The following is a 12,050-nucleotide window of genomic DNA, read 5'->3' on the forward strand; positions in this document are numbered from 1 at the left end:
GATCTACTTGAGACAAGCAGCGCAAAGGTGAGAACATGTGGAATGTATGGTCCTTTAAAAAAAAAAGTACATTATTTCATTTAGAATAATCTGTTTTCCACTGCTAAATAATTTGGTCTTTCCAAATATGAAAAATTTCCACTGCATCATTTGTCATGTACATCAAGATTTTTCTGATAGTGTCTTGAAATGAGATGTTCTCTTATTTGGCAGAATGAAGAACTACAGTTAGTATTTACAATTTTGCTTAATAAGCACAGCAGGAGTGTTTTTCACTGCCATGAGAGATTGGCAGTACTAAGAGTGAATTCAGCCATCTGAAAACTGGTAGAACTCTGTATCCCCAAAGAGTTAAGAGAACAGAAAAATTAGGTTCTTGGATGAACAGAGTTGTTTATCCCAGAACTAACACATTTACTGAGTGACCTCATATTGGTTTTGACTGAGGTTTTTCTTTTGTATTGTCCATTTTGTCACAAGCTGGTTAATTATGATTTTGGTCAGCTTTGGGAGTTTTGAAGGTCTCTTCTTTCAGGGTCAGTGCGGCTTTAATCATAGTCTGGTGAATTCAGCAGGTAGCTCTTTTAATTTCCAAGAATTAGTACTGTGATTCTTGTACCTGACTCTGTTCTGGGTGGTTAATCCAGCCTCTCCTCAGCTTACATGGGCACACCAGTTCTTTTTACTCTGTGTATCATGTTGTAATCAAAAGGATGGGAGTACAAGAGACAGATCACTAGAAGATGGCAGGGCCAGCAAGGAAGGAAGATTGTAAATGGAACCTGAAAGTTTAATGTAATAATAAGTAAAAAAGCACAAAGTTCAAAGTCTGTTCTCTCTATTCTGTGAGGCCAGTTACGGAGAGCTGGAAGCTGTCGGTGTGCTGTCCATTGATGCGGATCTCCTTGTCAGTCCTTTTTGGACTCTTTGAGTCAGCTGCAGCTGGGAGCTCAGGAATAGTCTTGTCAAAATTCTCCATCTTGATCTGATATTCACCTTTGGCATTGCGGGCTAGCATGGAGGCAAAGCGATGGTACAACATGATCTCTGAGGGGAGGTAGGATGTTCTCCTTTGACACGTTTCTCCTGTGCCCTCCTGCACAGCTGACAGAAAGATGACCAGCTCAAAATGGTGAGCAGTCTCTCTTTGGAGGAGAGCAGCCAGGGGGCTGGATGGAGTGATTGAGTGGTAGTAGGTTAGTGGAAAGATGAAAAAAGGACACTCATCCGAAGCAATGCTGTCTAGGTGGAAGTCAACACTAGTTTGGTGCAGCTGCCCGTTCTCTTGTTCTTGGTAAAGTATAGCAGAGATCTGGACGCTAGTCAGTGGGCTGGGGCGTGTGTTGGCCACCTGGAACATAAGGTACGGCTTCCCCTCTGTGTGTGTCACTACCGCAGAGCGGGTGAAGCGGATGGAGAGTGCCCGATTCTTTGGTCGGGCGATCTTTGCCACAAAAGCACCTGCATCACGGAAAAGAACAAACTGAATATGAGCACCATGCTGGGTTTGTTCCCTGCAGCCTCCAAGCTCTGTGAAACAGTCCAAAGGAACAGAAGCAGGCTTGGGTGGATGTGGTCTTTCTAGCCTCAGCCTGCGTGTTTGAAAACTGCTGGACTGGCGACACGCTAACCCAATTTTGTTTAAAAAGTATAGCTTTCCAAAAAGCTGCTGCTTCTATGTCCACTTAATGATTGGATTGTGAACTGTAGCTGTAGGAAGGAGAGCCGTTAGCTTGCCCCAGTTTACTGTAATTGGTAATAGTACCTGACCTTGGTGTGCTACCACTGGAGAAACTCTTTCTGAGTACACAGTAAACTAACCTGTGTATTTTTAAAGTCTTTTGACATACTTTAAACCTGCAAATTATTTTAAATAACTTAACCTCTAAATAGCTGTGACATTGTAAAAAATTTTCATTAAATCTGGTACTGAGGAATACTTAAACACTGAGTAAAAGATCAACAAAAATACTTCAGCTAGACAAAAGTAAACCTTAAAATAAAAACAAATTTACTTTAAAAATTGTAATTCCATGGAAAAAACTTGGAGAGGTAATGGTATAAGAAATAAGTGGTTGAGACTGATAAATGGGGATCTACCACAAGTATTGTCCGAAGAATAGCGGAACTCTCAAGTCCAAATGTTGATATCACCTTTTTATGTCTTTGCTAATGAAAGGTGTTTAACTTCTACATAGCTGAAGTCTCCTCATCCTTGTAGTGAGTGACTTGATTGTTCTTTCAGATACCAATATGATCACTATTTATTTCTAGCTCCATTTCTTAAATCTAATTGCTACACCTATTCTATTTAAAGATTAAATATGAAGGATTACCTGTGATGAAGGCTTCCAGCATGAGCCCCAGGACCATCTGTATTGCAAGCAGTGCGATAGCACTGGGACAGTCCCCGCTTGGGAACATAGTGCCGTAACCAATTGTGAGTTGCGTCTCCAGTGAGAAGGAGAAAGCAGCTGTAAAACTGGTGATGTACTTAACACATATAGTGTGGTTGTCAGGTGGAGCATCATGGTCCAGCTCCAAGTCCCCATTCATCTCAGCCAGCAAATACCAAAGCACTGCAAAGACTAGCCAGTGAATGACAAAAGAAGCAGAAAAGACAAGCATCATCCATCTCCAGCGCATGTCCATTAATATTCCCCATGCATCTCGGAGGTATGCCAGACCTTTTCCTTGGGCACCATCCATCTGGAATGTGCTGTGTCCATCCTTGGTCACCATCCTCAAGTATCTTTGGGTCAGGAGGGGAGCACTGGATTTGGTGTTGTTGCTCTCTATCATATCTGTTGTCATCTTCTAGAAAAGAGAAAAAAGGAAAAAAGGGATACAATGCAGCATATTTGTATTTTGCCTAACGTTCACAGTTTTTGACACATCAGCAGGGGTTGAAATACTGCAGCCAACAAAGGAGGGCTTATACATTGCAATCCAGAGAAGATTAAGTCAGGAGCCTGGAGAGGAATTTACCACTGTTTGTGGTAATACTTTGCTAAAAAAGATTAAGTTTAAAAATCTGACTACTTCTCAAACTCCTTTTCTTGCTTAGTTGTTTAAATATAATTTTCATACTTTACCTTCCTAAATTTACATTTGAGTCGCATGCTTTAATTCTTTAGGGGTGAGTGGGATGGGATTAGGCATACTGTATCTGTAAAGAAACTGAATTTTTTCTGATTATATCAGGTTTTGTAACTTCTTTTTAGCAGAGTATAATAGTTTACAGATACAATTATGAATACTATTCACAATAGTACTAAGGAAATAATTATTAGATTATTTCTGACATGTTTATGCACTTTAGGAGGAACTTGTAGTTTACCTAGTAGTCTTTTCAAACTTTCCTAGCTTAGGAAACGACTGCTGTCTGCACCCACCATGTCCAGTTAAGCAGAATTACAGTGTATCAGGACAGAGCTGCTTCTGGGAGTCTGAGGCTGTTTATATAAGGATCGGGTAAAAAGAGGGCAGGAGAGCAATACTGAAAATATACTGTGACATAATTTAAAGTCTAGTCTGCCCAAGCAGTGTATTTTTATTCTTAGTGACCAAATAAGAAAATAGGACAGCAAGTGTATGGGATTTAGGAGGTGAAGGTGGAATTGCAAATATGGGAAGCAAAATGGATACTTGTAGGTATTTGATGTGTTGGGTTCCTTTGTTTACTTCTAAATGTCAAAGCTTGCCAAACTTGTCAGAGATGCGTTTGAAAAGACGCTGGCCACTCAAATCCATAAATTTTGTAAATACTGAATGTTTAAAGTTCACCTGGGACAGATTAAAATTAAATATGGGTTCATGTAAAATAGAGACTTCATAATGTGTACCACCTACTTAAAGATGATTCTGAGGAAGCTTGTTTGTAGAACAACAGAGGATTTAAAAATACATGTAAATTCTGCAAATCATAGTTATACATGGTATATTTAGTCGATTTTGTTGGTTTCCTATCAATTTTGACCTTTCTCTGGATTATGACTGTTTCAGTGTGTAATAGAAGTGTACAAACAGGCTAGAGGAATTGGATTTTTCCCCCCAAGAGTGCCGTCTTAGTTTTATCTTGAAACACATTAGCTACAAGGATACTGAACTTCAGAATGAATTTATGAAAGGTAAAAATCTTTCTTGTGATCTTTGATCCTGTAAACCAGCAGTTTTCATGACTACTTACTTGATCTTGATACCAAATTTTAGTAAAGAACATTCTCTTTTGATTTTACTTGTGCTTAATGCATACTGAAGTATGAGAATTGACATCACAGTGAATATTTAGCTAAATTTTCATTTTTCTTTCCTTCTGTAGGTTCTCAAAACTATCCAGCTATTTCTTCTACCCATGCTCTAGTCGAGGTAGAATAGATGATGGCCTGAGTGGAATTTGGTGGGTTTTCCCTCATTTTTATTTTCCAATTCACATCTCCTAGAAGGAATAGTTTGAAACCACTCTCTGTGCCAAAGAATACGGTGGGCTTACGGAGATTCTCCTGATCAATAGTACCAGGCTCCTTTTCTTGGAGGATTCTGGTCGTAGTCCATTCAGTCCATAGCATGGCCCCTTGCCTTTCTCTGAGTTCTGATCTTCGCTCTACTATATCGCTCTCTAAATGACAGTTTTCAGTCTTGCTGCAGTGTTATGGAATTTACAATAACCTGAATACAATTTTAAATGCTTCAGGAACCAGATGACTAGTGATTTATCTATAAAGCAGAGTCCTTGTGCTAAGATTTAAGACTGCCCTTTGGGATGCCTTGAAGGAGCTGGAAAATGGATGTCTCTGAATGGGAAGGATGATGGGGAGAAAATGAGCTGTGGACAGTCCCTTGGTTTTATCATCTTAGGATAAGCAGTACTCACAAGAAGCACTCCCTTATTTGAGTAGAGGAGAACACTTTTACAGAACAAAATGCCTCTGGGTGTAAACATCATGCATTCTTGAAGAAAAACAACAACAAAACACAAAACTTAAAACTAGTCTGTCTGTGTAAATTCTCGTGGTACTTTGAGGGCAGCATCTCCTTCATAACCTCCAAGTCATTTGGGTTTGCAAAACAAACATGCACTGTGAGAGTGAATCTGATACTGATTGGTGACAAGCCTTTTCTACGGTGTTACATACGTTAAAAGGAAAAGGAAAAACATACTTAACATGGTACATTTTTTCTTGGCTACACTTCAAATCTTCCACACATCAATGCTAAGGTAGTGTGCTTGAGCGCTACAGACTTAGAGCAAAATGTTATCAGCATTGCAGGGTCTCAATTTTGTTGATTAAGGGGCTTTCTAGGGTGGTGATTAATCACTTAATGTTGAGTTGAAGCTCTGAAAAAATTTAGTCAGTGTTCACTGTCAGGTTGTTCGGGATCTTTTCTATGGGGGAGGATCCATTACTGACAGGTTTCAAAGGTACTTGAGAAGGAGAATCTCCATTAGCCCCCAGCAGCACTTTTCAAAACAGTCCTGTGTGTCTGCTCCTTCAGACTCCCAGCAGGGGAATTTACCTGCTGAGGTTAACCAGGTTACTGCTCTGGTTTCATTTGATGCAGGCCTCTGATTTTTCTTCTCTAGGACTATTTAAAATATTAGCTAATTTGGTGGCAGTGATAGCATTGGAAGTGTTTAAGCCTGAATTCCTAAACTTTTTTTTTCTCAAAAGCTATTGAAGGCTTTAAGAGCCATAAATCTCAACTTCCTGGGGTGGGAAAAATGGTTAAGAAACTACAAATAAGCTTTGAGAGCAATGCAGTTGGTTTAGAATAAGATGGGAAAGAAGAACCCTCCTGAGAGAAATAGTTTACTTAGGCTGGAGGATCAGTCCTCTGTATTCTCAAAAACAGAGTCAACTTAAGAGTAGATGTGACTTTGAATTTAAAAAGGAATTATTGTCTTCTCTCTAATCCCTTCCTTGCCCACTGTAATAAAAAATATAAATACCTTCTTTCCTTGTTACTGATAAATTAATGAAATTGTAAAGTACAATTTGGACCATCTGATCCAATCCCCTGCCTGGCATGGTCCTTGATGTCCCCACATTAATCCCAGTTTCAAACTTTGTACCTTTTCTAGGGAAGACATTCAACTTTGACTTGTCTGCATTGTTTGTTGGAGAATTCTTGTCTCCACTGCTAAATACATACTGTGTTTCTAAGCCAAATTTGTCTAATGTAATCTGTTAACCTTTATGCTATGCTCCTTGGTTTTGCTTTTCCTGGTTCCTGTCTTGTGAAACTGTTGTAGCTTTGGGGTATTCCTTCTCCCTCCATCTCCCAGCTGATAGACCTTGACTGGAAAGACAGGAACTGTCAGAAATTACTTCTCAAAACCTCTTTTGGCGTGTGGACCAGTCTCTTGTCATGCATTCAGTGTGTCTAATCCTTCCTGTTTCCAGTCTATCGACAAATAAATGGTTATCACCAACGCCAGTGTCTGTTAGCTTTTTTAATCTCTTTACCATCACTGTCTCTCATTCTGGCTTCTTCTATATACTCTTCTAAGACAAGGTAGGGTGAGTACTACCTTTTTAAATCAAAGTTTCCCCTTTCCTAGCAGTTGGACAGGTTCTAAACTGACCTGGCTTGCCCATGATTTATGTGTAATAAAACCTTGCCTTACAGCTCTAAGATATCGCTTGCATTTCTGAAATTCATGATCCAGCACACTGATTTCCCATGCTTTGCTCTTTTTCTTGAGATCTTGTTCCTTGTGTTGTAACAGCTCTTTGTTACGTTGCTGCTTCGTGCCACCATGTTGCTTTACTCTTGCTTAGCCTTTCTCTTGCCAGCAGAAGCTCTGCTGTTAAGACTCTAGTAGGATTGCAAGGGGACTCATTTGCAGCAGTCTCTTCATTTTGTTGTTGCATTGAGTGCATTTCAAGTGACACTTCCAGCCTGTTTTCAGGTGCACTAATGCACCTGCAACATTTTAGGTGCCTGAATGCCTTTACATGGGGCTGTGTTCAGGGGAGACTTCTGCAGTGCTGCCCTACCTGCCCCAGCTCCTACTCTTAATAAAGTCTGTTCTAATTGACCTTGGAAGGGATTTGAGGCAGTTTATAGTGCACTGCTTCATGATGATAGCAAAGTAGTCTAGTAGTATGCTGTTTGCTGGGAGTAACTGCAAAAATTGCTTACAAGTGTAGCATAACTTGAAGATATATTAGAAGCTGGGAGGTGCTGGCGTGCCCCTCTGGGAATGTGTACATTCCCTCTTTACTTGACCTGGGTCTACATAGTCTTGTACTAGTTTCAAATTTAAACGTCATCTTTGTACCATGATCATTCAGATGCCTCTGCACTTTGCAACAAGAACAAACTGAGTTTATAATTTTTTTTAAAGGCATTTTCATGCTATTAACTTTTCAGTATTGCTATTTTTAGATTGAATGGTGATCGTCGATGTTCTGGGATTCATATTAGGAAATGAAGGGTTTTTTCAGTATTGATGACATGACTGGATCATATAACTTACATTAAGGGGTAATCTTAGAAATGTAGGAACTAATTCAGTTAGAATAATTGCTTTGGTTGAAAGCTTATGCTGCAGATATTGTTTGAAATTTTAATTATCCTACTATGTTTATCGTTTAGGTTTTGTAGCTAATGCCTAATTGAGCTGAATGGGGAGTAGTTTCTGACAAAACTGTTTTTCCCAAGCAGTCTGCAGAATTAAGATAACAGTTCTCAGGGCTTGTTACATACATAAGTAAGTCTTGTAAAAATGGGAACTTCAATTTGTTGAGCCCAAGTCATACTTTTCAAAGCAGGTGCCACAAAGTTTAGGATGTGAGAGCTCGTACTTCTGACCTTCTGTGACAGTTTACTACAGAATGCACTTAAAAAAAGACAAAACCCAGTCTCCTCCAAATTTAGGTAAAATGGGAGAGTATGGGATTTTTTTTATAGTACAGAAAGCAAGGCTGGATGTATACTTGATTTTTGGGGACATCTGTATTGATCCATTTTCCATATAATGTATTTTCACATAGTACAGCATGCTAAAAATACTGTGAGGATCCATATGAACCCAAATTCTTGATTATGAAGTGGATCAACTAGTCTGGTCACCTTTAGATAAGCAGAAAAGCTTTACCAAGACTTTGCTTACATGTTGTTTAAGGCTTTAAAATATGCTAGTATATATTAAATCCTGAGAGAGAAACTTAAATGCAAGATTAAGTATTGTTACTGGAGGAGTGAATTTAAGAGGGAGACTTTAACTGGCTGTAAGGCTGTAGTAATAGAAGTCTGCTGCCATCCATTTTTTTTGTGAAACCTGTTGGTTTTGAAGAGCATTCCTGCCCTATGTGACTTCCCAATGGCTTGTCTAGAACACGACTGAGTTTTCTAGGCTGTTGGAGTTCATACTTGATGCCTGTTTGTGGTTTCCTGGGCAGTGGTGCTAGCTCACGTAAGCAGAGAATGCATTGATTGAAAAATGATTGAAGGCATGAGATATAATTAGAGATGGTAAAAGCGGGCTTGAAGAGGTGAAGCTCATTTCTTTTATTTTGTGATGGATCTGAAGTTAAATGCGGAGCTACGATGAACGCAGCAAGAAGGCGAGGGTGACTTTTTATAACACCTGGCCACGTAACACCTGACTACCTTAGCTGTAGGCTTGCAAATGCTCTGTTTCTAGAGCGTTGCAGAGTCTTTCCAGCACTGTTTATCTTGCAAACGTTCTGAAAAAATAGTACATGATGACTTTGATTTTGCTTTGTTAGGACTATAGTCCTCTGAGACAGCATTTTCTTCTTTTTGAGGAGGGAAAATCAGAAACCATTTTGTTTAAGGTGATACTTAATTTAGTAAGCTTTAGAAATAAAACTTTGTGCCTTGAAAACAACTTAGATTTCTTTGATTACAGAAAGACAGAACAATTTCTAATTGTACAATAAGAAAAAGAAGATGATTGGTTTGTGTACTTACCAGTCTTCAAAGGGTTTGTGTGCAGAAGGGGAATACCTGGGCTCCACGAGAGGGACTGGGCTGGTCTTGTGTATTGGTCCCAACACTGGCAAGAAACTTCCCACAAGTGGTTGGTAGAGGTCTTTTTTTTTAAAAAAGAAAAAAAATTTAAAAATGGGTTTGTATGTCTCATTCCTGTGTTTATACTGCTGAGGGGGGTTGGTTTTTATCTGAAGCTGATTTGATTGGTCATTTTGCCTGCAGGGGGGCTGGTTAGCTCTGATCATGTGGAAAAGAATGCTGATTTGTTAGGAGGGTTTCTTTACCCAACACAAACCCTTAGCAGCCAAGGAGAAATCCTCAAACACTTACTTGGAGAAGGGGTGCTTTCCCCCTCACCTCCTTAATCAAGATCATTTTTTAGATTTGTATAATCTTAAAGTTTTACATGAAAGTTGAAAAGGCCAAAATTCTCCTGGAAAAGCTGAAAGGAAAAAGTTCCCGTATTGCTGCTGAAAAACACGCACAGTGCTCTGATACTTTCTCCCTAACTGGTGTCAGCTACTGTTTGTTTAGGTGAAAAGAGAAACTCTTCTGTCTCACTGCTGCTTGTCTAGTGCCACTTCTTCCTCTTCTCACTAGGTCCTGAGCTCCTGAGTGTTGGTGTTAACAAAAAGGTGGGCTGAAGCTAATGGGACAGTCTCTGGAGGGTGTTGCTGAACTGTAGTTTAATGGTGGTCAGAAGACGTAGATCTGGCCACTTCTCTGCCATGTCTACATTGCTCCTTTGTGAAAACCTGGAATTAATCACAGGATTTTGCTAAAGCCTAGGAATGAAACAATGATTAGTTGGATTGTTGATTCCATGCAGCAAATGAAATTACTTCACTTAAGCTGGTTTTTTCTTTCTCGCTTATCAAATGAGAAGAGTTATTGAGGGACAGTGTTTTAGCTGAACAACCGCACAGAGTGGTCAGCATGCTGCACTACTGAACTGAACTGAGGACAGCTTTGTAATGCAGTAGTATTTTACACTTTTTTTTTTTTTTCCCCTTGGTGAGCTGCTGATGTGAGGGCTTTGATGGAACGTCAGATGTAAGAGGATCTAAGAAACAAAGGCTGTGGTTGTTTGCAGTAAAACTACTGAAGGCCTGCTGGGAAAATTATTAATGTAGACTTTCCTGCTTAGGAAACAAAATCCTCCCTCTTTTTTTTTTTTTTTTTCTTTAACCTTCCCCCCCAACCCTAAATTGCAAAACATTAATTCTTTGCTTCATTTGTATGGAACACTTTAATACATGTTCAGGCACAGCACCGAAAATTGTGATAGGCAGTGTGTGACCTTCAGAGCCAGGGCAAATAATGTAGTGCAAGGGAACTCCCACCACTGTGGCAAGCCTGTAGGACAATGTGATTTGCCCATCACCCTTCCCTCTATACTCCAGCAAAGTTGAAAGTTGAACTTCCACTACGGACAGCCTCTTGTATTCACAAGAAGGATTTCTTTTTTTGGGGGTTTTTTTTTTTTTTTGCAAGCAGTATTTTCTTACTAACCATATTTTGTACTATAGAAAGAGTATGGTGTCTGGTCACAGGTTTTCTAATCTGATTCAGCTGAATGGATTGAAAAATCTAACAGTGTGATCATACAGTAGATAGCTACAGTACATGATTTCCAGATGTGTGTTATGGAATTAACCTCTCGTGTTAATTCCTTTCAATTTACTGGTTCATCCATACTCGTGACAGTGGATAAATGTTAATTTAATGAAAAAAAATATGGAGTGATATTTGTGTAGAATGTCTGAGCCCTCCTGTTGAGATTGAGATTTTATGGAGGCAGAGAAAATGTGAAGCTAGAAACGGACATCAGAATTTCCGATCACTGTCGCTGACTTTGGTTACAAGTGAGTCAGTTCACTATGTATGTATTCCTATAGTGTCCCTAGCGTGTCAAGTACTGTCCTGAGAAGTAGTGCTTCTTTAGAAACACCATCTTAAGGCTGTTTGTCTTTTTCTTCTGTAAAATGAGCTACAAAATTACACATCTAGGCAAAGGTATTTGAATTCCTTTAAACACGCTAGCTGCAAAGATTTTTCTTCTGTTCTTGAGGAAGCGTGTAGCATGCAGCAGAGAGCGCAAGTCAAAGCACTTAATAAACTCTCCTAGTTTTTCCCTTCTTTAGAGGAAACAGCATTGCTGTCAATCATTGCTTCCCTGTGTGTTCTCTCCAAACAGCAAGCATGTCATAGGAAACATGGAGTGACAGCATGGAGAACAGAAGTTACTTGCCATTCTGTTAGTAAGTCCTCTTCATAAACGTGTTGCCATGGGCCTTCGTCCCAAAACCCCGGTCTTGTTCTTCGCGGTTAGTCTTCCTTCAGCTCAGTGTTGCACAGCTGTAGGCTTTTTTGGCTGGATACCGCTAAGCTCTATCTGAAGTTTTCTGTAAACACCATTGCTGGCTTTGTGACAGTCTTGAACAGAGGTGCCCTTTTACTGCTCCTTCTCTTCGGGAAGTCCAGTCAATTAGTCCAAGGCAAAACCATAGATTGCATTTTAGCTTTTTTCGTCCTTAAAACATTGCCAAATACTTACTCTCAGACCTAAGTCATTTCAGCTGAAATGAGCGTTCTTAAGTGTAGGAACAGTTTGCAAAGACAATATGCTAGGACTTTGGAAGTTAGGAATTTATGTGTAAGCTGTAGGAGTATTCTTGTATACAATTTTGTCATAGTCTTCCGTCACTTGGGTAACTTGATTTTTCTGATCCTTACCCTGTGACCTGTTTGTATTCGTAAGCAACTAGTTTCTTGGCTGGTCTATCTGATGTTTAAGATCATCTAATGCTAGATCTGTTTTGACACATACCTTGCTGTCTTTGAATATTGCTTGCTATGGTGTCCTACTACCAGAAAACTTCAGTGTGTCATGATATGCTGCATCAGAACAGTCACCTGATGTGACACGCCGGACTGCTGCTGTGTTTAGAAAGGTTTCAGAATCACAGGTGGTACCATCCTCAGATTAATATAGTACTGAACCCTTATAATTGATTCTTGTTTGTTAGATTTCTAATGCTGTAGAATTTAAAATTGGGGGGGAGGGGAGCAGGATCCCACTTGTG

The 12,050-nt window shown here is 39.6% G+C and overlaps 2 protein-coding genes across 13 annotated transcripts in view; one reads left to right on the forward strand and one right to left on the reverse strand.

Moving 5' to 3' along the window:
* Window positions 1–12,050, forward strand: part of GIGYF2 (GRB10 interacting GYF protein 2) — a 77,710-nt gene that overhangs the window by 34,943 nt on the left and 30,717 nt on the right. The gene's annotated exons all lie outside the window — the stretch shown is intronic.
* On the reverse strand, window positions 34–9,057 carry KCNJ13 (potassium inwardly rectifying channel subfamily J member 13). The gene is made up of 3 exons (XM_054835789.1): window positions 8,944–9,057; window positions 2,337–2,817; window positions 34–1,461 (listed from the first exon to the last, which is right to left on the reverse strand). The coding sequence occupies exons 2-3, from the start codon at window positions 2,812–2,814 to the stop codon at window positions 839–841; spliced, it is 1,101 nt and encodes a 366-aa protein (XP_054691764.1). The 5' UTR covers window positions 2,815–2,817; window positions 8,944–9,057; the 3' UTR covers window positions 34–838.

This window comes from Grus americana, chromosome 9 (assembly GCF_028858705.1).
Source record: "Grus americana isolate bGruAme1 chromosome 9, bGruAme1.mat, whole genome shotgun sequence".
NCBI lineage: Eukaryota > Metazoa > Chordata > Aves > Gruiformes > Gruidae > Grus > Grus americana.